The sequence below is a fragment of the Suricata suricatta genome, chromosome 3, assembly GCF_006229205.1.
Source record: "Suricata suricatta isolate VVHF042 chromosome 3, meerkat_22Aug2017_6uvM2_HiC, whole genome shotgun sequence".
NCBI classification, from domain to species: Eukaryota; Metazoa; Chordata; class Mammalia; order Carnivora; family Herpestidae; genus Suricata; species Suricata suricatta.
This window is the reverse complement of record NC_043702.1, coordinates 34,219,216-34,244,949: the sequence shown is the minus strand read 5'-3', so window position 1 is coordinate 34,244,949 and position 25,734 is coordinate 34,219,216. Positions and strand designations below refer to the sequence as shown.

At 38.1% G+C, this 25,734-nt stretch overlaps 2 protein-coding genes across 6 annotated transcripts in view; one reads left to right on the top strand and one right to left on the bottom strand.

Annotated features, from left to right (window-relative positions):
* Positions 1-430: 430 nt before the first annotated feature.
* On the bottom strand, positions 431-20,388 carry TYW5 (tRNA-yW synthesizing protein 5). 3 transcript variants are annotated; one of them, XM_029934137.1, is made up of 8 exons: positions 20,225-20,387; positions 14,920-15,074; positions 10,619-10,688; positions 6,925-6,969; positions 5,719-5,856; positions 3,694-3,781; positions 3,201-3,317; positions 431-980 (listed from the first exon to the last, which is right to left on the bottom strand). In XM_029934137.1, the coding sequence occupies exons 1-8, from the start codon at positions 20,300-20,302 to the stop codon at positions 724-726; spliced, it is 948 nt and encodes a 315-aa protein (XP_029789997.1). In that variant the 5' UTR covers positions 20,303-20,387; the 3' UTR covers positions 431-723. The 3 variants fall into 3 exon arrangements, with proteins under 3 accessions (XP_029789997.1, XP_029789998.1, XP_029789999.1); XM_029934138.1 differs by lacking the exon at positions 5,719-5,856 and having other exon boundaries at positions 20,225-20,388; XM_029934139.1 differs by lacking the exons at positions 5,719-5,856; positions 6,925-6,969 and having other exon boundaries at positions 20,225-20,388.
* MAIP1 (matrix AAA peptidase interacting protein 1) overlaps positions 20,253-25,734 on the top strand; it is an 8,340-nt gene continuing 2,858 nt past the window's right edge. Inside the window, exon 1 of one of the 3 annotated variants that reach the window (XM_029934142.1) lies at positions 20,253-21,068. In XM_029934142.1, the coding sequence (XP_029790002.1) occupies positions 20,628-21,068 (441 nt within the window). In that variant the 5' untranslated portion in view covers positions 20,253-20,627. The remainder of the gene's footprint in view (positions 21,069-25,734) is intronic. The other 2 variants (XM_029934141.1, XM_029934140.1) reach the window with 2 other exon arrangements.

The window sequence follows — 25,734 nt, the reverse complement described above, 5'->3', positions numbered from 1 at the left end:
ATCCAGCCTGACTCCTCCACGGCATGTAAATGAAGAAGCACAGGGCTCCAACTGCTACTGGCAATCATCCCATGACCACGAGGGTAGCCAGCCTTAGGATGATGCCAGTGCTGCATTTGAAAGTGGGAGAAACAATCTAGAGGTTCTTGGTGACACCACTGAATCACTGGCTCAACAATACTGATATCCATTCTATCATAGACCTCATGTATAATGATCCAGCATATTTTATTAAGTCATTTTATTTTATTATTTTTTAAGTTTATTTATTTTGAGAGAGGGGGAGCACAAGCGGGGGAGAAGAACAGAGAGAGAGCACAGGCAGGGAAGAACAGAGAGAGAGGGACAGAGAATTCCAAGCAGGCTCCCTGCTGTCAGCATGGAGCCTGATAAGGGGCTCGATCCTACAAATATATCATGACTGAGCCACTTAACCAATTGAGCAACCAGGTGCCCCTATTTTATTAAGTCATTTTAGGTTGGATTTTTTATTATTTGCAACTGAAAGCTACAGTGGTCCCTCCCAGTACAGCATTTTTTTCAACCATCTATATTAAATAGAAATCACATAAATACCAATTCATATTTAATTTATAAATCTGAGATTGATTTGTCTTTCCTATTTTAACAAAGAAAAATCTTTAAAAAATGTTTTGTGTTATACTTTTCTAATATTTGAGCTGAACTGTATTTCAAAGTTTATAGTCATTGCATTCATTTCATTTACTCAAAGTTTTTACTATATGCTTTATCTTGAATGTGTAAAACCATTCGCCGTGCATAGAAGTCCCTGTATTCCTCTGGTAATTCAGACAGTGTTTTTAAAGCTCTGTCCAGAATTTGTGCAGCTCTTGAGGCTGCTGTAGGGTCTTTGTTTCCATAGGTATCTGTTTTATCATAGCATTCAGATGGAAGGTGCTTCCAAAAAACATTCACTCCCACTCCAAACTCTTCAGAGATTATGTTATGGAACCATAAAGCTAGGGAAAGTTAAAAAAAAAAAAAAAAAACAAGTTAAAAATAAAACCTAGAGTAAAAAAATTTTAAAAAACCAAAATGTCAGCGAAATATCACAAATTGCATATAGCCAATGTAAGAAATTCTTGTAACTAGATCCCTTCGTTAGCACACTCCCAGCTTTTAACAGAATCACTTTTAACTTTTATGAACTGCCAACCGATTTAAAGTGTCAATAACACAACCCTACGTTTAAAACCTTTGGAAATAGCAATTTCCTTTTTAACTTGAAAGAGATAATAAAGTTGTATTTGTTTTGTAGTTCTGTAATTTGGGGCTATGTTTTGTGTTACTTGTTTACACTTCCTGAATCCTACAACCACATCAGAAGTGTTTATTTTTTGTACACAGAACATTTCAATCATTTGAGGAGTATCTTTGACCTTTTCTGCCTCGGCACAGTACTTTTGTTCTCAAAGACTTCCTATTCAAGCTGCATTTGGTTTTCTAACTTGCTTAAATTTGCATTCTTTGTAGCATCCTTAGTTTCATATTTCTAATGTAGTTATAATATTCTTATATTTCTTTCAGCTCCTTTATAATAAGTATATAAAATTAAAGAAAATATTTTGGTGGTGGAGAGAATGAGTAAACTTTAGCAAATGATATAGCTAATTAATTTTTCACTTCCTCTAGAACATTTCTTTGTTTTCCATGGAGTCTAAATGTTTTCAAACTTACAGGCGCTATAGGAGTATGAAAGCAATATCACAATATAACAAAGATGAAATACTACGCACATCAAAAAGATGTTTAATCTTGTGAATGGGAGAAAGTACGATTTACAAGATGCTAAATTTTAGAAACAAACTCATTCTAAGAGTGCTCTAGGAAAAACAAAAGCTTAAAATATTTTGATTTGCAAAGCTAGTTCAAACATGGATTTAATCTTAATTATTCTTTCTTTAAGAATCTTTTTTTCTTATTCAGTATAACGGGGAAAAAAGCTAACCGTTCTGTCCAATTTGAATGCAAAGATGGGGGTTTTGCTTTTATTTCAAAATATATGCAAATGTTCAGTATCCTGGCTTTTTTTTTAAGTTGTATAAAGAATAAGGGAAAACTGCATAGCTCCTAACCACTCTCTTAAGATATAAAACCCTAAGATTTAAATAATGGCAACAGATTTAAAGACTAGTGTGCTGGTTGTTTACAAAGGACACAAGAATAAGAAGTCAATGTATCAAATCAGTATTACGTTAAGGATACTGTATCAGGCCCCTTGAAGAATACAAAGATGACCAAAACATGGTTCTTTATCCTCAAGCAATGTATAAGGTAGCCCCAAATGAAATCATTATATTTAAAAAAATTTTTTTGAATGTTTACTTATTTTTGAGAGACAGAGGGAATGAATATGAGCAGGGGAGGGGCAGAAAGAGGGAGACACAGGATCTAAAGTAGGCTCCAGGCTCTGAGCTGTCAGCTTAACCAACTGAACCACTCAGGTGCCCCTCATCATATTTTTACTAATTTCTTTTTTACTTAAATTCTGTCACTGGAAAGAGGTATTAATGATTAGAAATATATTAAATACAGGAAATAGGACTATATAAACAGAATTTGTTAGTGAATTCTTTTCATCTTAATTATGTTTTTTAACCTTCAAGTATTCACTTTTGAATAATAATTACAGATGTTAAGTAAATCACTAACAAATAATGCCTAGTTACTGTACAAAGAAATTAAGTGACACGAATTCAGACCTTAGAAAATAATGCACACAGAAGACATCACAGGTGCTGAGATTATAATACTTTGATATTTAATAAGATTTCTAATCTGTTTTGTCTTGGAAATATATTTACCATTTCTTGGTAAATACTTAAGTGACATAGTTCTAAAATAGATAAATATTTTAGAAATGAAATGATTAAAAATAACAAACAGGTATAATCTTTTCCCAGATACAAAGTCTACTGCTTGATGTCATTAAATAAAATAATTAAGAGCATTATAGTAATTAATAGTGTTTATAGGTTGCCTTTGAAAAACAAGATTATTAATTTTATAAGAATTTGTTTAAGCAGACTTTAAACACACATACACAATTGTGTATACAAATCAACTTGTATAGGACAGAACATAAAATAAGTATACTTCTATACTAAAAAATCATATAACGGATGAGTGACAGAGTACAGAATTTATAAACAGCAAATGATGAGGCCTAGAGATCTTACCGGGAATGAATAATACATCTCCAGCTTTAAGAGAACACTCGTACCTTCTAGCCTTGGAAAACAGTGGATATTTAGCTAAGTCTGGGCTATCTATATTCAGTACTTCTGATTTAGTACCTGAAAAGTTCCAAAAAAGGATAATATAGATTAAGTAAAATTAGCATTCCTTAAAAGGTAATCACCAATATAAACTAGAAAATTTATTCTTTTCTGCACATTTGTTTTACCCACACTGTGAGAATAATTACTATTCTGAAACTAAGCCAGTTTTCAGTGACCCACCCTCTATGACCATGGACATCCATGTAATATAATTAAGAAAGTTTAAAAATTTCATTGTTCATACAGTCTATTATTACCTATATACATGTGGAGAACACAAATACATCATAATTACAAAGAAGCCCTAAGATGTTTTTCTATGAAAATAGATTTCTTAAAAAGAGTAACTGAATACACCACACTTTAGAAATATAAACTTTAAAAAAAGTACCTGATAAATATAGATACTGGGCATCTCGAGGACTGAATAGTACAACACGCTTTTTTCCCGTCACTTGTATCAAGAAGTTATCCATTACCTGAAAGCCAATAACAACTTATGGATAAGCAATATCTAAAATTCAAATAAATAGAACCAGCGGTATTCCAAACAGTTAAATGTAAGTCCTATCCTTTAGTAAGACTTGCCTCACATTACCTAAAACTCTTACAGTAATATTCTAATCTAACAATGAAAACATTTGTATTCTAAATTCAACTGTGCCTTTATTAAAGGTATTCCAGCAGTGTTGCCTTAAAATGGTAAGGACTGGCAAACCATTAGGAAATCTGATGACCATTTGCCCTTTCCCCACCATTCTGACAGAGAGGGGAATTACATCTATTTGAGCTCCCCTTGGTTAGGACTTATTTTACTTATCTGTCAAGAAATGCTATACAGTGAACATTAGACAAAAGATTCAAAGCACTTAGAAAAAAATTAGGTGCTAGGAAAACACAAGGTTTTGCTGTAATCAACCACTGCTAAACTCTTCATATATAACCAACTACAATTTAGTCACAGGCATCCTGATTCCCAAATTATTTTTACAGGACTATAACTTGGCAAATGTTCCTTATGTACTCATTAATGGAGTAATCTTGATTATATCTGCATATGCAAGGGTATACTTTGTTGGCACACATCGTGGAAAATGTTAAAAGGCGGAGCTACGTAATTCTCAGCCAGAGAATTAAAATATAAACTAAGCAAGATATATTCATAATTATTTACATATTGCTTCTACCTAAGCATTTCTCCTTTCACTAACCGTTTTCTTATGCAAACCTTAACTATATAACATGCGCTCCTTTGACTTAATTTTAAGAAAAGCTTTATCAAATTTCATTATAAATCCAGATAAAAGTGATACTAGTTGAAATTTAAAATAGTCACATAATACAATTAAAAATATATTTGAGTTACCTTATCATTTTCTCAACATATCATTTATGTAAAATGTTTTAAAAAATATGTTAAGAATTCTCCCAAGAGATCCTCAGCTGAATTATAACACATTTATAAAACAATACAGCTTGATATAGAACTTTTAAAATTTTTTGGTTTTTTTAATTTTTAAAGTTTATTCTCCAAGAAAGAGAGAGAAAGTGAACATGTGAGTGAGAACAAGGGGAGGGGCAGTGAGAGAGGAGAGAGAATTCCAAGCAGGCCAGTACAGAGCCTAACATGGGGCCAGAACCCACAAACCATGGGGTCGTGACCTGAGCCGAAACCAGGAGTCGGGATACTGAAGTGACTCAGCCAGGTGCCCCCAAAATTATTTTATCTTTAGAAACCTATTAGGTATTGCTTTAACTTCCTAAATTTCTCCACCCAACACCAAACCATACACAATTCAACATGTTTAATGTTAGGATTAATGTGTTTAAAATATTTATATGCATATATTTAAGCCAAGTAAAATTATAATGCCATGGTATGATCAGGGACAATATTCTATACATCTTGCTGGTCAACCAATACAGTGGACATTTCACATTCTCAAAGGATATATAATCTAGACTTTCAGATATTCCCCAAATTGTTAAAACTGGAAATGGCTCTCCACAAACTTCTGCCTTTCTCTTGAATAATAGTTCTACCTAGTCACACGTATCATCTCCACATCCTTATATCATAACCTTATAGTTTTTGCCACTTGTACATCTTTCGCCCCTCATCTGGTGCCCATTTTTCACATATAAAAAAAAACACTGCATAAAACTTACACACACACAATATAATAAATCAAGACCACAGAGAAATGCAAATGTGAGAAACTAGGCTTTAGCATTAGCTAAATAATTTACTCCCATACTGCCAACTTGCAGAGCACCTGTTTTCAAAGCTCATGTTTCAGCAAATTACGTTTCCAAGATCTTTAGGGTAGTCTACAGAAAGTTCAAACTGTAAATGTTATATCTATAAATGTGAAAGATTTACTGTAGCTTCAGATTTCTCATTTATGTAGCATACATCATAGTGGGTCCAAAGTTGTAATCCTGGTGAACTAATTCGAAAAACACTGGAAAAGAACTGCTCCTCTTTGAAATATTTTGGAAACTTAATATCTCCTTCCAGTAAAGGAAACTGCTTTCTGATATCTGCAACATCCTGCATTGAGAGAAACATGGTAAGAATTTTAATAACAGATGCAATATTGGTGTAATGCTTGTTTTAGCTTAGGCTGCCATCAGAGCCCAAGACATTAAGGAGAAATGGGGCAAAAGTCTGTTCTTTGCTTTAAAATACTAGTAGGTGACCACAGCCAACGCACGATCTTTCACATGAAGGAATTACAGACTATGTAACAAGACCACAGATTCAACAGTATCAGTCCTGTGGAGCTTACTATGCTTCATTCATAGAGAGCTTCTTCCTATTTAAACAACAATCTATAGTTGCCATCTACTCCAATATTAAGTATTTAAAATTTACGAGTCAACAATTTGAACATTATCAACTATGTAAAACCTGTGGGTTTTACTAAGGGAGGAGAAAAAAAGAAGGTAAAGAATTAAATGGGAAAATAAAGGAAAAACTAGAATCTTACTTGAAAATTATATTTCTTTTTAATGTTTATTTTTGAGAGAAAGAGACAGAGCATGAATAGGGGAGGGGCAGAGAGAGAGGGAGACACAGGACCTAAAGCAGGTTCCAGGTTCCCAAGCTGTCAGCAGAGAGCCCGACATGGGGCTCAGACCCACAAACTGTGAGATTGTGACCTGAACTTCAGTTGGATGCTTAACGGATTGAGTTACCCAGCCGCCTCTTACTTGATCATTTTAGGGGCCATTATTTAACACTGCAGCCATATTAATTTGACTCAATACAAGTCAAAGCTTATGTAAGGAATTATTCAGAATGTTTATAATTATTTTAGACTATATTTTATTAGCTGAATGGCCATCTATAAAATATATTGTAGAAAGGATTTCTTAATTGTATAGAGATTAGAATAGATGACTTTAAACATGAAGATACTATGGTACTGCTTAAGAACTAAGTGACCAGTCAGCTTTCAATAATTTTACCTCTTAATCAAAGGCAAAAATCATTGAGAAAAGAAGAGAAAAAGATGAAACAAGTCATGTGTTAGGCAATAAGGTTAAAACTACAGTGCTAATTAATATATATATCCATTTGGGTTTTAAGCACTTGTTTTACATTCAGAATTCTTACCTTTCTAGGGTCTTCCCCAAGTGACCGTAAGTAGTACTTCTCATCCTTAAATATCCCAAAGAAAAATAACATAAATATTCACTTAAAAATATTAGAATGCGAAGACAGAAGGAAATGAGTCTTAAAATCTAACCCAGTTAAGTTGTTTTCAAAACAGTTCCATATCCTTACCCTTTCTACTAATGCTCTCTGGTGGCCATATGAAGAAATAGCTTTATAGGCTGCTAGTAAGAAGGACTAGATCCACAAAACATTACATGAAATAAATTTGTTTGAAAGGCAACACATACCTACTATATCTAAAACACAATGCTTAATTTATTTTTTAGAGAGAAACAGAGCGCAAGCAGGAGAAGGGCAGAGAGAGAGGGAGACACAGAATCTGAAGGAAGCTCTAAGCTCTGACCAGTCAGTGCAGAGACTCACACAGGGCTCGAACTCACAGACCGCAAGATCATGACCTGAACCAAAATTGGAAGCTTTACTGAGTTAGCCACCGTGGAGCCCCTACAATTCTTAGTTTAGACTTTATTCTCTAAATTATTTAGACTCTTAACAGTATTACAAGACTTAAAAGAATTCTCACTTGTATAACACATGTGATCTCAAGGTATTCTGGAGGCTAACAACAAAACTTCTTCATATAATGCAAATATAGAATAGAAGATAAATATAATCATTTATATTTTCAGTAATAAATATTTTAAAAATCCAGAGCACCGCATTTTATCAAGCTAAGCCTATAACTGATCATATAAGTTCTCAAGCTAAATCCTTTAGAGTCAGCTCATGTATGAATTAGAAATATGTCACTTCAGAGTATACTTTTAAAAATTGAGTAGCTAGAGTAGAGAAGTGTTTGAATTATAAAACACTACTGTTGCATGCATTTCCTCTAAAAATTAAAGAACTGAGATATTGAGTCAAGCACAGGGGCAATCCAACTCAGGAATTCTGCTTCTTTTATACCTACACCTGACCATCATAACGCAAACTTCAAAATCTATGTTATTTATCTTAACAACATATTATAAATCTAGGAACAAAAATTTAACTCAACTCTCAGATCCAGTGTTTTTATATTTTTAACTAGTCTCATATAATTTCTATAAATTTCTTACTGGGTAGATAGGTTTCAAAGTATGTTTTTCAAAATTCTAAGTTTTCTGCCAGTTCCAATATTTCAGGATTGAAAAAAATAAATTCAGGTGGCAGACCCAGAGGCACACTGTTCAGAACCCCTTCAAGAAAGAACTTATTGCAAGCTGCTGAGTGTGATTAACTTTCAGCTGCCACCTGTTACGTCTTTCAGGTCCCTCTTAGCCTTTCGAAGTCACACTCTTGTTGGGGCAGTCCCAGCCACTGACTGAGCAAGATGGTAAAAGCCCTAGACACTGCCACCCACACAGGACTCCTCTAACAGGCTGTCTTTGCTGAGGAGTTCCATCTTGAGCTGGCAGAGATGCTGTCACATCTATGTCACTGTCTGATGGCTTCACCCACCCAGTCCTCCCCTTTCCATTCAGAGGCATGACTTCCCAATAACTCTTTTTGCCTCCTAAGTCTGTCTTAGCACCTGCTTCCTGGAAGACTGAACTGACAGTCTATATTCATCTTATGTCTAAAAATTATGGATTTATGTCTAAAAATTATGGAAAGTATGCAAATAAGATGAATATACACTATTAGTTCAGGTACAGCTAATAGATTCAGTTTTAGGAGACATTCTAATCATGCCATAGGACAGACCCGCGGAGTGTGTAGGGATGCTGGAGATAATCTAGGGGAACCACTACCTGCTGAAGCAACTGTGAACACGCAGCACCTGCCACAACCAAACTGGCCACCAGCCCAGCTGGCTCAAATGCAGACAACAGCTTTATTTAAAACTTAACAAGCAGTTTATTTTTAAAATGTGCTTTTGAGATAACAGTGAATTTTTTAAAAATGTATTTCTATATAAGCCTCAATGCCTTATCTCAAGATATTTAAATTGAATTATTTAAAACTGGATTATAATGTAAATAAGTAGAATACTTCTGCATTTAATCCTGAACAAATGTTACAGCAAATACAACAGAAATCGCATTGATAATGACTAATGATAATAAAATATAGAAATAGTCTATCAGTCAATAAGATGACAATAAAGTTCTCTTTTAGCATTTGAACTCTGCATATCAGACGAAAGCATTTTCTTAAAGTTTTTTTTTTTTTAGTTTATTTATTTTGAGAGACAGAAAGTGAATGGGTGAGGGGCAGAAAGAGAATCCCAAGCAGGCTTGGGAGCAGCATGGAGCCTGATGTGGGGCTCAAACGCATGAACCATGAGTGTCATAGACTCCAGGTCTACAGTTCTTTCTTGTCTGCAAGAAAGCAGGACACAGGATTAAAATGTGAGAGAGACTAATGTCTGGGAGAAGACAAGAGCCCCCAGTAAGGGTCCTTGCTCCATATTTATTAGGATCAGAAAGCATACAAGCGTGATGGACATGCACAAAGAGACCATGAATCTGTGAACATTAACTCATGGGCATTAGGGAAAGGGGGTTTTTGAAGATATACAGTGTTAGGGGTTTGGGTCAATACAAAACAAAATCCTGATGCTGGGCAGATGCTTGTTAATAGCAGATATGAGGCTCCCTGTCCGTTTATCTTAGCTAGCTTAGGGGACAAGGCAGAGCCTGCTACTCCAAGGTCAACAGGGCACCTTTCTTTTGCTAATTAGTGCCTCTGAGGACAATTTCACCAGGTCTATAGCTCTATTTATTTGTTTACCTAATTTGGTCCTTCCTTCCAGTGAAAGCAGAGTTCTGCTGTAGTACTAAATTGGGGAGTGTTTCCGCCCTGAATACCTAATCTTGATTACCTCACACACCTTTGTCTTATAAGGAGGCCTTTGCCCAGCCCTCTCAATACCGAGGGCTTTGCCCCGCCCTTTCTATACCTATTTACCTAATCTTGTTTACCCAAACTGGGTGTGAGCATCCTATGGCTTTCTAATTCTTTATGCCTTGTTAACCCACCGGTGCAAGCCCAGCGAATACCTAAGCTTATTCCCCACATGTGAGATCATAACCTGAGCTGAAGTCAGACACTTAACTAAGCCACCTAGATGCCCCCAGACCAAAGCATTTTCAATGAAAGTATTATTAATAGCTAACATTTAGTGGGTAGTTTCTACATGTCAGGTATTGATTTTATTTAGTTAACAGTCACAAAAACTTTATCAAATAGGTACCATTATTGTTCCTATTTTATTAAAAAAAATTTTTTATTGTTATTTTTGAGAGAGACATAGAGCATGTGTGGGGGAGGGGTAGAAAGAGGGGGAGACAGAATCTGAAGCAACCTCCAGGACCTGAGCTGTAAGCACAGAGCTCACCGTGGGTCTCAAACTCACAAGCTGTGAGATAGTGACCTGGGCTGAAGTTGGAGGCTGAACCAACTGAGCCACGCAGGTACCCTATTGTTCCTATTTATAGATGAATATACTAAGGCACAGAAACATAACATGGTCATGGTTTGAGATCTAATAAATAGCAAAACTAGATCTATGGCATATATAACCAAACCTTAAAAACAACTATCAGAGAAGACTACAACTCTTGTATATCTATGTTCTTATACAAAAAATCCACTTAGTATATAGATATTAATGCTTTCTAAAGAAAATAACATTCAAAGCAGTTACCTCTGAGATAAAGAACTCTTCATGCTTTTCTTCAGCTGCCCTCTGAACCAACTTATCAAAAGGTAAAGTTCTGAAATAAACACAAAAGTAGTCTTAGACTTAATAATAAATCAACTAGTAATACCGTATATATGTCGGCTTGCTGGAGTTGTATGATCTTCTGTTTTACAGTAGCCATAATTTTTCTGTGGTATCTGGTTACCTCTGGACATACACAAACTTTCAAACTTGCTATTTATTTTCAAGCTTCATGGCAAAACAAGTTTTGTGACTGACAAATGGGACAAACTACTACTGCTACTTTGGAAGAGATAGTAAGCAAATGGTCCAGTGAAGATCAAGCTCTTCCCTCTCTCACTGATCTTCCTTCTTGCCTTTTAGCAGACCATAAAAAACAGAGACCCATAACACCGCTCTCAGTCTCCTTCACCACTGTCATTTAAAAAATTTTTTTAATATTTATTTATTTTTGAGAGGGACAGAGAGAGAGAGAAAGAGAGAGAGAGAGAAAGTGCAAGTGGAGGCAGAGAAAGAGGGAGACAGAATCTGAAGCAGGATCCAGGCTCTGAGCTGTTAGCACACAGCCTGATGCAAGGCTTGAACCCACAAACCATGAGATCATGACCTAAGTCAAAGTCAGACACTCAACCAAATGAACCACCCAGGTATCCCACCACCACTCTGTTATTTTAAGTCTCCTGAGGAATACCTCAAGAAGAATTCAGCGAAGTGACCAAATTTTATTCTTCTTCAATCGTTCTGTTCAAATGGCTATCTTCTTCCATCTTTATAAACAGGGATGAACATCACAGAAACCATCTGTTTCTTTTTGTCTTACTTTTCAGCCTGGAAGGCTACCATTTCTCTGGGTCTCAACCTATCCCTTCAATATTCTAGAATCAAAAGTACTGACCCAGACATGAAGATGACAACAGTAACATCAAGACAATGAAGTCCTCAAAAGTATCTGGGTCAAAAGCCTCTCCTCACCCTTCCACTATGTCCGATTAAAAGTTGTAATCTTTTCATTCTTACTACCTAGTATCTTCCACCTGAAATGTCTGCTGAGGAGGTGGGGAGGAAGGTTAGCAAAAACCCCTTCTCCTCTGTAAGAAGATGACCTTGGGCCCACCTTCTCCTAGCAATGTTTCCATAAAAACCTACTGGATTAAGATAAATGTGAAATGTCAGCTGTGATATCAGGTAACATTGTTTATTGTAAAAATGACCCTTGATTGATGAACTATGTCTGAAATAAAAGGCTGATGAGTGGACTGTAAATATATGTTGAGAAGCAAAAGATTTAGCTTCCCTGTGTGCAGTGTAACTTTTGTAATTGCTTGTCCCTTGGAGGGACCTAGAAGCTAAATTCATGGGCCATTTCATGTCACTGGTTTCTGTGGACTATGTGGGTTGACTAGGCTAAGGTGTCTCTGTATCCACCTATACAGTCTTGTTCCCTTACAATAAGCTGTTACTTGGTGAGCCAAAACATGGCCCCTGGATTGGTATAAAGACTCTCACTGATACTTATGCTGCTAGAATGTGGTTTCCTGCCTTGTATCCTTTTGCAAAGCTAAGTGAATCTAATGCCAGATTATGAACTAGTGGGTCCTATAAGTATGAATGTCAATCTGAACTTGAGGACATTGCTGAGGATTATGTTCAAGAGTGAGCACTGCCAAGAGAGAAGAAAGGGGTCTGCCATCTGCTCAGACCAATTTCCTACTACAGTTTCTGGCTAATTATATCAACAAATTTACTTGGCATCCTCATATGCAATGTTTTCCATTTCTGACCTCATCATATACTCTTCATTCCTGGCAAAGCATCTTTGAAGAGTTCGGGGAAAATCTGGAAGCCTCTCTGGTCCAGAGCTACCCTTGTAGTTGGCACAGTAGCCCAGGCTTATTTTTTTACTAGAGAAAACTCAGAAGTGTTTGAAGCCTGCACAAGAACAGAGCAATGTAGAGAAGCAGAGCGTGGGTGCTCTCGTCAAACTTCTTCCTCAGGTAGTGGTGCCTGTCAGAGCGTCTATGGAAGCAAAGCTGGAGACAGGGAAATGAGGTATGAATTAGGAAGTTCCTTGGCCTGAAGGTTTTATTTATCCTATGCATGTTTCAAAAAGAAGGACATCTGCTATTTAAATTCCATTTGTCTGGACTGGCAGACAGACCAGCAAGAGGGACAGTATCAAAGACGGGTCAGGATCATGGGCTCTGTGGAGTCAGTCAAATTTGGGTATAGATTTGGTTCCATTATTTCAAGGTATATGATCTTGGGTAAGTTACTTAATGTTTTTAAGCCTCCATTTTCTCAACTGTATAATTATAAACAACAAAAACAACAAAAATTACCTCACAGATTGTTCCCAAATTAAATGACTAATATAATCGAGTATGCTTGGCACAGCACCTGATATATAGTAAGTGTTCAGGAAAGAACAGATGGTAGGGTTAACAACAATGATAATGTACCCGTTAGCAGCATGAAAGTAGTTACCAACATTTAAAAAAATGAAAAAAAATCTTCACTGTCCTGTTCCCCATTTGCAAAGGCTGCTTTGCAAAATCAAGATCAGGATTGATAAAAGTGTAAGTAAGAGCAGGTGATGACAGGAATTAGATGATGTGATAGACGGAGGCAGTTAAATAGCACTTATGTAAGAGTCAGACTTATTTATTTTTTTAAATCTAGGACCAGAAGAATACCAACAATATTCTTTCACCACACAAGACTCCCCTCATAGTAGTACCCTGATTCTAGAAGAACAATGAAAGCCAAAAAGAAGAAAGAAGTAAAAGCTAGACTTGGAAACATATTGCTTTTCAAATATTTAATAAGCAGAAATGCAATTTTAAACTGAAGTGATAACAATGATACATGTGTGTAGGATTTCTTACTTTTTAGACTCCCTTTGACCTAAATGCCTCACTTCTTTCCTACTTCCTGGTTGGTAACTGCCAACAATGACTAAATCTATTTTTTTTCTTACACTAAGAAATTCATCTTGCAACTCTGTAGTACCTCTAAGTGAAAGGCTTGGAGAAAGCTGGGATAGGAACTATTATGTAATATATGTGCTTCAAAACAAGTTTTGAAAAGTTTATGGAACATGACAAAACATCAAAGCAATTCAAGATGAAGTTTCAATACCCATTTGTTATGGTTTTGGACTCTCTGGACAATAAACATCATTAATTGCTGGCTTAAAAATGTCCATCATTCCAGGACTTTCTTCCACTTTTCAGATTTAATAAAAAATGAAAAGTTCTTACACTTAGAAAAACTTACGGCAATTAAATTCAACTCACAACCTATTAAAAACCAAAACTATAGTGGTGAATATTCAAAGGATTAAAAACTAAGAAATGCTTTGGCAAGCTGCTACATGAGCTTGGAAATCTCTAATGAGAAAGGAATGGCTTTGGACATTAGAAACTCTTATTGAGCTCATCTCTAAACTCTGGAAGGAACAGTGAGAGCCACCTTTCTTTAAAATCAGTCTTTTGTGAACTACATGGTTTTTCAATAGACTGAATTTGCTGGAAACTGCATGTGCTCAGAATATAAAAATTTGTTTTTTTAACGTTTTTAATGAAACTTATGGGAATGAATAGCATATTAAATGTATAAGATTATAGCATTTAAAACACTGAAGTTTAGATAGCAGCTTTTAACTATCTTCCTTACTTTTAAGATATCCCAAACATAAAATGATAACCACAAAGGAAATTAAAAGTATTTAAGGTTATTTTGCCAAAAAAGAAGATTATGATTTTTTTAAGTTATCCAAGTTGATGAAAACCTATACCAAACATAGCAACTACCTGTCCTGTATTTCTGGAGGGAGCAGAAGAAAAAAAACATGGGCTATGCTTTCCTAACAATTAAGAATTAGAAAATCTTTTTAAAATAATGGCATTAAAATTAAGCTAGGTTATGAAGGGAAATGTTATAATTCATTACTCTAGATAACAATTACTAATGAGGTCGGATCAGTTAATTGATGAAGCGCGGATTGAGTACAGCAGACTCAATCTGAGTGTTAATCTAACTCTAGTTATAGAAATCTGGTTCCTTTCATAGCTCCAGAAGGTATCAGGCATATACCCTATTTAAAAAATGGTCTCTGAAAATGTCTTTATGTAATTATGTAAATTTAGGATTTAAAAATTAGTAAGCTATTGATACTGTATCAAACTAGCCAAAAGATGAAATGCAGTATTATAATAATACAAAACTATTTTAAAGGTTTAAAGGTTATTTGTAATCCCAGAGTAAGCCTCAGAAGAAAATACCTATATAGAAAGTTCTTACTAATGAAGTCCATCTGGGCAACTGCAGCAACATGAACCTTTACTGCTTTTTCCCCTCCAACTTGGCTCAGGTAGTCCACTGTCCATTTGCTTGTACACGCCCCCAAGTCGATTCCTTCCAACACCAGAGGTTTTCTCTGCAAGTGGCAAAAAAATACAACAAAAAATTGGGGAAAATGAATAATAAATGAGGAGTAGTATTTGGCAATACAGGGACAAAACCAGTAAGCAATGATTCTTGATCCTAAGATGTTCAAACTCAAACCTTTTGACAATTAATGCTGTAACTAAAGCAGGAAGAGCAACAATATAATATACTTGTAACAAAATTTTAACATTAGGAAAACAAACCAAACAAGACAGCAGTGCCATCAAAAGCTGGGAACAAAAAATCTGAACATGATTTAAAGCATTTTCGCAAGTGTTATTTATGACAAAGGATAGTAACGATTAAAATTTGTACTTTACAGTCAATATTGTTTGTAACTTTTTATTTTGATACTGTTTCAAACTTGTGAAAAAGTTGCAAGAACATTACAACAAACTCCCACATACTCTTTACTCTGATTCACTAACTGTTAGTTTAACATTTTGTCCATTTACTTTACCGTTTGCTCTCATGTTCACTATGTGTATAGAGAGGAACATATTATTAAAAATAATTTAAAATTTTAACTATTTCAAGGTAAGTTGCTGAAATCATACTTCTTTATCTCCAAAAACTTGAGTATAGTTCCAGAGAACAAAGACATTTTCTCACATAGCCACAGAATAATTACCAAAATTATATTTAACATTGATAAAATACTACTACTTCACAATCCGAATCCAATTTTGCTAATTGTCCTGATATCCCTGTTATTTTTTTTCTATTTCTGAAATGCCACATTGCATTTAGTTGCCATGTCTCTTTTAATCTGGAACAGCTCCTCAGCCTTTGTATTCCATGACCCTGACATTTCTGAGAAGTACAGGCCAATTATTTTGCAGAATGTCCTTCCATTTCAGTTTATCTGATGCTTCTTCATTATTAGATTCAGGTCATACATTTTTGGAAGGAATGTACCGCAGAAGCAATGTTGTGTCCTCTTCAATGCAACACATCAGGCAACACATATTCTGCCCTATTATTTGTGATGTTAACTTTGATCAACTGGTAATTCCTGCCTGAATCAAGTATTACTATGATGAACGCAAAAATCATGATTTTTTTTTAATTTCATCATCTTCTCCATCACTTGGCATTCTAACGTCAAGATGAGCTCTAACATCTCTATTTATTTATTTTATTCCCTTGGTTATAATCTGATTTAATTTTGATGCTCTAACTATCTCACATTTGGCCATAGGATACAAACAAATCAAGCTGGCTCTTGTGAATTTTTACCTGAACACTTCCTTACTTTATAGCAAAAAAACACACAATCCAGAAGCCTTTTATACTTTTTCTGTCCTAGCCCTACAGTCATTTCTTCATGTAGCTCTGGTTTCTTTTAAAGGTAAGGCCATTTACAAGCCATGATCTTGGTACTAGGTGTGTTCATTGCTATTGGGGTGTCATTACCTCTCGGCCTTCTCAGTGGACAGAGCTAAGAAATATGCGAAAGTCTGTATATACTCATTTCCCCTTTTCCCAAACACACACACATAAACACACATAGCCCACATATGTACATACCAAGATCTATTTCTCTCTCTTTCCATACATATATACTATTACACATATGTACTTAATGGATGGATGTATGAATGAACCATAATACCATCAACACTGATACCCCAATACCGATCTAATTTTTTTAATGGTTTATTTATTTTTGATACAGAGAGAGACACAGAATGAGAAGGGAAGGGGTAGAGAGAGAAGGAGACACAGAACCAGAAGCAGGCTCCAGGCTCTGAGCTAGCTGTCAGCACAGAGCCCGATGTGGGGCTCGAACCCACACACGTGAGATCTGACCTGAGCCGAAGTCGGAGGTTTAACCGACTGAGCCACCCAGGCGCCCCCCCATACCAATCTTATAACACAAGATTTGTTTTAATTTTCTTTGTTTATATATTTGTAATTCCTTTCTCTTAACAGTGAGAAACCTCGTTCCTATCATCTTCAATGTTTAATCAACTGCATAATCCCAGAATTCACAATAAATACTTTCACAATTGCTAAGTCTTATCACTGTAAAAAGCAAGTGTATTAACTAGAGTTCAATATTTGTTTACAGTTCTTTTTGTCTTTAGGCTTAAGACACACCAAGTACTGTGTTCAAAAGTGACTTGGTTACTTATCTTCCTCCTCCTGACTTAGGTTCACTTGTTATTTTTTTATATACTATTTTAGAGTTTCTGTCTTATTAATTATGACTCACTGTTAATTTTACTATCACTATGTAAATTTAGAATGTAAATTTTAATGTAAAACATTAACACGATCCCCAAAGTCAAAACTACACAAAAAAGGTCATCTCATCTGTATTCTTCCACCTCCTACTCACTCACCTCCTAAAGATAACCATTCTCATTTCTGGCTTATTGTTCCTGGTTTTGTTTGTTTGTTTGTTTTGCAGAGACCAAAAACATATATACATTCTTATTTCCCTTTCTTTTTTACATAAAAATGGCATATTTTGTGTGTTTTTGTACTTTGATTTTTTTTAACTTAAAAATACATCCTGGAAATCACTGCTATCAGTTTGAATTATCTCCCTCATTCTGTTTTACTGCTTTGTACGCCATAGTGTAAATGAGCAATTTAATCAATCACTCTCCTGTGCATAGTTTTTTTAGATAATTTGCAATAATCCCCAAAGTAAACTCATAAAAGAGGGATTGCTGGGTTATAAAGTAAACATAAGTAGTTTTGTTAGATTTGCCAAATTCCCCTCCACAAGGATTGTACCACTCAGCATAAAGTATAAGAGTTCCAGTTTCTGTACAGTCTCACCAAAAGTATTATTCAAGCCTTCTGATTTGTGCCATAGATAAGAAATGGTGTATCAGTGTCACTTTAAGTTCTCTTATGAGTAAAGTTGAACATCTTTTCATGTTCAGAGGCTATTTTTATTCTTTGTTTGGTCAACTGCTCACATTGTACCAGATTTTTGGCCTTTCACACCCCACTCCTTTAATTTTTAGAAGTTCTTTATAAACATAGGCTTTTACTTGCCCTTTTATGAAACATGTTGCAAATACTTTCCCCCCCAACTTACAGTTTATGTATTCAAAATTTAATGTTTTACCACACCTGAATTTTCAGTCAGTTAGAAAGCCCATCAACTGACCTAGATTATGGAGGAATTTACCCATGTATTCTTCTAATACCCATGTAGTTTCATTTCTCTACATTTATGTCTCTGATCCATTTACAAATCTGATTATTCTTGTGTATGATGTAAGATATAATTTTGTCATTAAAAATTTTTTATGTTTATTTCTGAGAGACAGAGACAGAGCACGAGCTGGGGAAGGGGAGAGAGAGGGAGACCCAGAATCCGAAGCAGGCTCCAGGCTCTGAACTGTCAGCACAGAGCTTGACGTGGGGCTCGAACCCACGAACCGTGAGATCATGACCTGAGCCACCATGATCAAGTTGGATGCTCAATTGACTGAGCCATCCAGGTGCCCCTAATTTTGCCATTTTTTAAGTGACTATCTAGTTGCCTCCACGTGATTTATTTAAAAGTTCCTTTGCAGGGTGGCTGGGTGGCTGGGTGGCTCAGTCGGTTGAGCATCTGACTTTGGCTCAGGTCATGATCTCACAGTTTGTGGGTTCAATCCCCGCGTTCAGGCTCTCTGCTGATAGCTCAGAGCCTGGAACCCATTTCGGATTCTGTGTCTCCCTCTCTCTCTGCCCCCCCTCGCTCATGCTCTGTCTCAAAAATAAATAAACATTAAAAATAATAAATAAATAAAAGCTCCTTTGCCCCAGTGATTTTTAACATGTCATGGTCATCACATACCAAATCCCTTTATGAATGGAAATTTATTTCGGGATGTATGCTTCCAGACTTTCTGTTCTGTTCTCTGGTCTATCCATGCACCCATATCACACTGTTAATTATTAAAACATGTTAAAAATCTGAGGATTATGTCCCCTCACAGATTTCCATTAGTGTTTCCAAGTAGAAAGGTCTTGTTTCACAATTTTATTAACTTCTACTTTTATTACATTGTGACCAGAGTGGTGTTTGCAATGTTCCACTTTATGAAACTTAGTGATATTTTGTGACATATATCTATCTTCTCTGGGAAGATTACATTACAAAATACTCTTTGCTATGCCTCTTACAAAGCATTCTCACATACATTGTTTCTCCACAATCGTGCCCTGCAAGCGTCTTAGACTACCACATCCTGAGTTGGGAGTAGGTAGGGGAACAACCCATCCAGCACTAGACCCACCAATTAATGAAGGCTTAGATCTTCGCTGTAGATTGCTAACTCCCAAAAACAAACAATTAAAAAAGAAAAAAACTTCGTTCCTGACTTTTTTATACTGAGAACTGTAGCTCTATGACCACTCTTGCAAATACCAAGTAAAACTGCTGGGAGAGAGGAGTTCCATCATATGCATACTAACTGTAAACTTGTGGATTATATTTTTCTTTAAATACCTGCTGGACTCTTTAGTCTTGTTCTGAAGTCTGGATTCCCTTGCAAAGCACCGCGAGTAAAAATACTTCTAATATTTTCCTCTTGAGTATGCTCTTAAGGAACTAAGGTTCGAATTACATGTATAAGAGGTTCCAACGTCTTAACTAGAATTCAGGTTAGTTAGAATCCAAGGCCAGTTTAGTTTCCCGAGGGATTCCCATTGCTTTGCCTTTTGGCTCGATGCAGTGAAAAATTGCTCCTCCGAATCCAGTAACTCCAGTAGACTAATAGGCGCCTTTCACGCAACCAGTGGGGCGAAGAAACCTCTAAACTTTAGGAAACCCTACACAAACCCCCTTCGTCACCATGACAACGGACGGAAACAAAATGAGTCCCTCGAGAGCCACTCTTCGCCGCTAGCAGTGCTTATTAGGCAAGCTATTTCTCGAATTCATGTCTCCGCTGTCATCCTGCTCCCCGAAAACCGGGACCTGTTCTCTCTGGAAAACTTAACAAATGATTCATTTGACATCCCCCACGTGCTCTCTCCCCTGGTCACAAGGCCAACAAGCCATCTGCCGCCGCCTGCCGCCTCCTCCCCAAACCCTGGGTCTGAAGAAACGCGTTGGGAGCCGCCCGAGTGGTAGGGACAGCTATTCCCTGGCTCCCTGCGGTTTGGCCTGCCCGAGGGCCTCACCTGCGGGTAGAGCTGCTGCGTGAACTGTTCCTGCGAAACGCCCTCCAGCCGGGGTACCGGGATGCTCTGCCAGGCCATGGGTGCTCGTGGCCTGTCCCCATCGAGTCCTGGGAACCCCGGTCTGACACGTCCCACAGCGCACCTTCCGCCCGGAAACGCGACCCGGAGAGAAAAGGTCCGCGGGGCCAGTAGAGCCGCTGGCTGGTCGGAGATCGGGGCCGGGGCCAAAGGGCGTCAGCGTGAGCTGCGTGCGGGAGAGCGGGAATGAGGCTGCCTCGCCAGAGGTGGCAGCAGCAGGCCGGGTTCACTCTCCGGTCTCTTTCTCCGGACGCGGCCGAGCTGGTTTCCCACCGACTTGCATTCGACTCAGCACAGACAGGCACTGGGGTGAAAAGTCATAAAGATGGCGCTGGCCGTTCGTCTTTTGCCTCGCTTGCTGCTCGCTCCGCCGCTGCCCGGCGGGGCAGGCCGACCCCGGACTCCCCGTGGAGCCGAGGCGAGACCGTCGTTGGCTGCGCTTTGCCGCTTCTGCCGCCGCCGCCTCGGCTCCGGACCCGCCCCGCTGCCTCGAGTCACTTGGGCCTCGGCGCTGCTCGCTCGGGGCCCGCAGCGGCCCCTGCTCGGCCCTCCGGGGCCAGCCGCAGCCCTCTCCGCTGTGCCCGCCTGCCCCCGGCGCAGCTACAGCGCCGACGAGCAGCCCCCGCCGCGCCAGAAAACCAAGATGATCATTCTGGGATTCTCCAACCCCATCAACTGGGTTCGGACTCGAATTTACGCCTTCCTTATCTGGGCCTATTTCGACCAAGAGTTCAGCATCGCAGAATTCTCTGAGGGAGCGAAGCAGGTTTGTTCATTTACTTGGGGTTGACCCGTTCGCCTCTCCTGCATTAAGCTGTTCCATTCAACAGGTGTGTAGCGATGCGGTTTCCTCACTGGGTCCCAAAGTCTCCAAAGTGGGTAGTGACCCAGACACAGCCTTCCGCTACTACCTGACTAAAATTAAGCTGCTTGTTAACGTTTGCACGGTGGCGGAGGAGGAGGGAGGGGCTCGAGTGAACAAGTTCCACCAGCTCAAGTCCCCCAATTCCTTTTTCTGCTCTACAGGTTTTGAATCCGATAGAAATGAATTCGATTCAGAGCCCATTTCTGCCACTTAAAAACTACATGGCTTTATCTTTCTGAACATGACTTTGAGCACAATTAAGAAGACCACGCCTGGCACATAGTAGGCACTACACAAATGTTGGTTGAATAAATGAATGTGTAGATACGATTTTTTTTGAAGAGTAAATAAATTAGCATTTTCAAATGCAATAATGTAATTTACTTCCTGCTAGCTGTTTATAGGGCGGAGCTACCTAGCCCATCTGCCTACTGTTCTTCCCCATCATACTCTTTATAGACTAACCTGGAGATAAGCAGTTTTCCCCTTTCAAAGAATTTGCTGAGCAATCTGGTCATTGATAATTGCATAGCATCCTACACACTGAGAAATAGCCTTTGGCGAGTCATAGCCCTGACCCTTTGCCTACTCTTTTATTTCTGAGTGACTGATAATACCCCGCCTTACCCTTGTCCCTTAACGGTCACTTTGGGTCCTGAGATTATTTACGGACTTTTTGTGTACATGCATTTTTCTAGGATGAAAGCCCATCAATAAATATCTTTGAATCCCTCAGAGTTTGTCATTCCCAAACATTTCAGAACTGTTGATAAGTGGAAGTCATAGTTTATTTCCCAGTTCATACTGCCATATACCTTAAACTTATGTTATAAGGGTAATCATTTCACAGTTGCTTATATTTGTGGCACCTGTCAGTTATAAATAAATGTTTCCAATGTCATATAATCAGTGTCAGTATTAACTGCTGCTTCCTGCTTCCCTGAGTCAACTCTTGACTGATTGATGTGTTTATAAAAAAATTAAAAAGCAAAGAGCCAGCTTGATTAATAGCGTTTTCAGTGGCAAACCTCTGTTCGTGTCCGTTCTCAGAATCTTTTGTCATGTAGAGGTAAATTAGCATGATCTTACTATCCTCCACAATGCCCACTGATGACATGTGAACTTGCCTACCTGTAACACATTATATTACTGTACCAGCTCACTTATGTGTCATGATGAATGGAAATCATCTTCCCTTCATAGGCAGGAATCAGGCCTTACACCCCATTTTCTCTGAACACAGAGGAGCATGGGACACTTTTTAGCAGCTCTCTGATCCTGCTGGTCTCCAGCTGTTAGCTATTTTTGTCCTCATCCTTGCTATAAAGTAGTATCTCCACCCTTGCATCAGCCGGTCTGTATACACGTCTTGCCTCATCTAGGTCAGTTTTGTGCATTTAGCCATTGTGATTTCCAAAAGGAATGTTGGGCCATCCATAGCAAATCAAATATTTATCAATTCCCTTAAACCAATGGTTACTTCTAACATACCTTTTATGTCAAGCAAATCGGTTCTTCAACACCTAAGATTTAAAAGGTCATGGTCAACAATGCAACTGTATCTTCCTTTGCATGGGTTTAATTCTAGTGCCTGGTAATAATCTGGTGCAAAAGCATTAGCTAGTTCATCTACTCTCATGGGCTCCACTTGCCCTTTCTCCTTACTCTAACCTCTCAGCAATAAAATATTACCTTGGGTTGTGAATATCAAGTTATCATTAGAGCATATTCATTCAGATTTATTTATATCAGAGAACATGAAAACAAAAAGGCATCTTAAGGATCATCGTTCTAGTCTAATCCTCCTTTACAGATGATAAAACAATTGGCTCGAGGATACATTGTAAGCACTGTCCTGTGACCCAGCCTTGTAAGCAGTCTTGGCCCTCTAGTCACTAGAGGTCTGCATAAGCTTTTATCACGTGAGCCAGGGGTCTCACCATTCGTGAGCCAGGGAAATATGTGGTCCAATGCTATAGCTTTATTAGCTCCACAGACCCTGTTTTCCATTAATATGTGCATATAACATGGTATCTTTCCTATTACTGCCATCCAACCACATTAATCATATACTGTATGTTTTCCTATACATTTTAAGTTTTAGCCTTTTCTTTGAAAAAGAGGGCTATTTCTTAGAAGCCTCTCTAGGTTAGATATTCCTTATCGTCAATGCCTCATGAGGGTAGCTTACAACAGTTCTGACACTAACTCCCTAGAGTTAATACAGATCCTACGGTTAAAGGGCTCAGTCCCACATGACTCTCTCCACTTCAGATGTTAATTACAAGTCTGGGCCTCCATTTAACTGGCCAGTTATAATTGGAGGGTTCCCATGTTCCCCTACCTCAAGTTCCAAATTTACTACCACAGCTCATAGAACTAAGGAATGCACTTTACTTGCTATTTTCAGTTTATTAAAAAGGGTACAATTCAGGAGTAGCCAAATAGAAGAGATGCACAGGGCAAGGCATGTGGGAGGAGTAGGTGCTCCCATGCTTTCTGGGTGCACCACTTTCCCAGCATCTCCACATGGTCACCAACCTGGAAGCTCTCCTAATTCCTTTGTGTAGGGTTTTTATGGAGGTTCCCTTGTGTAGACGCGAATGATTAAACCATTGACCGTTGGTGATTAATTCAATCCCCAGCCCCTCCCTTCTTGAGTCTAGGGGTAGAGCTGAAAGTTCCAACCCTCTGATCACATGGTTGGTTCTTCTGACAACAGTCACCTCATTAGTCCGAATTCAGGTATGGTTGAAAGGGGCTTTTTTAGGAACTCTGTGCCAGGAAACAGAACAGAGAACAAGTGTGTATTTTCTTCTGAAGTCACAACATCACACTACTGATATGTGCATATGGTACATCTTCCCTGTTACTGCCATCAAACCATGTTAATCATAGAGTGTTTATTTTCCTGTATCTTCCTTGCATGTTTTATAGGCTATTTCCTAGAAGCCTCTTTAGGTTAGACTCTCCTGTATCATCTACGCCTTCTCAAAGCAGCCTCCTCATAGTTCATTATTATCTGATCAGGTAATTTGCTCAGGTATGATCTTTGGCCACACAAACATCACACCTTGGCCATACAAACTAGAATGTACTGGTTGGGTTTCACCATGATTGTTATCATCTCTGTTTCTTTTTACTGAAATACCACCCATCTTCCTCACATGAAGGCTTATTAATACAGATCGTGTCTTTGAACCCTGAGGGCCTCTCACATGTTTGGAAAGGGTACTAGAATCCATTTGGTTATTAACATTTTCTGAAAATTCAACAACTCATTATTATCTAGTTTGCCTGGGCTGCCATAGTAAAATACCACAGTCTGGGTTACTTAAACCACAGAACTTGATTTTCTCATAGTTCTAGAGGGTAGAAGTCCAAGATCCAGGTATTGATAGGCTTGGTTTCTTAGGTCTCTCTCTTTTGCTTGCAGATGGCTGTCTTCTGTGTCCTCACTCTTGGTTTTTTTCCCCTCTGTGTGCATGTGCCCCTGGTGCTTTGCATGTTAGTATTTCCTCTTATATGAACACTGTCAGATTGGATTAAGCACCCCCCCCCCCACAACTCATCCTTCTTAATCACCTCTTTAAAGACCCTGTCTCCAAATGCAGTCACCTGAGGTACTGGGAGTTAGGGCTTCACCATGTGAATTTGGGGGAGACAGTTCATCCCATAACATTCCATCCCAAACAATAACTGTCTGTTTGACATGGCTTTGCATCCTCTTTGTCCTGCCAGTTCTTCAGATTTCATCTGAGATCTTCCTTCCTTTATGAGGCCCCCTCTGGTCCTATCAGATTGGCGTAAGTGGTGCTTCTGTTCAAATCATCCTGTCTGACCCCTGTCAGAATTCTTGAACTTGTCAGTTTACTTGCTTCCCTTCTCAAGTAGACTGAAAGCTACTTGAAAACAGGTGGAGTCTTATACACAGATTCATTTCTCACTGCTAAGAATATGGAGGAGGATTGCATTTGGTTCCTCCTTACTTTAAAATGGGCTCTCGAGGTGCCTGGGTGGTTCAGTGGATTAAGCATCCAACTCTTGGTTTCAGCTCAGGTCGTGATATTGCGGTTCTTGAGTTGGAGCCCCGCATCAGGCTCTGCGCTGATGGCGTAGAGCCTCCTAGGGATTCTCTGTCTCCCTTTCTCTCTGCCCTTCCTCTGCTCGCAGTCTCTTTCTCTCTCAAAAATAAGTAAACATTTTTTAAAAATGGGATATTAAAAAAAGGGAGATCTCATACATCCCACTGTATTAGACTGTAAATCCATTATCTTTTCTCCCACTTTTCCTAAACCTGCCTTCCCTATCTATCTTAATGAGGTTCAGATTGCAGCCCAGAGCTCCTGACTCCCAGTACAATCTAGAATGTACTACTTACAAAATTCTTTGGGTTCTTGGTTAAAAGGGGAGGAGTCACATAAGTCATTACAGTGATAACAGTGGTTACTTCATTATTATTTAAAAAGAAATTTTATAGGAGGGTTCTTATTGAGGAGTTTGTGTTTATATACACACCATCTTTTCCCAGGTCCTGAGAGTGGGTACATAATTAGCGATGAGCTCC

What these genes read in the sequence shown, in the direction of transcription:
- TYW5 (XM_029934137.1), bottom strand. Translation starts at nt 20,302, where the DNA reads ATGGCCTGGCAGAGCATCCCGGTACCCCGGCTGGAGGGCGTTTCGCAG. An exon ending in AAGAGTTCTTTATCTCAGAG is followed by an intron (nt 6,970 to 10,618) that starts GTAACTGCTTTG and finishes GGGATATTTAAG; the next exon opens with GATGAGAAGTACTACTTACG. An exon ending in TTGGGGAAGACCCTAGAAAG is followed by an intron (nt 5,857 to 6,924) that starts GTAAGAATTCTG and finishes CTCTCAATGCAG; the next exon opens with GATGTTGCAGATATCAGAAA.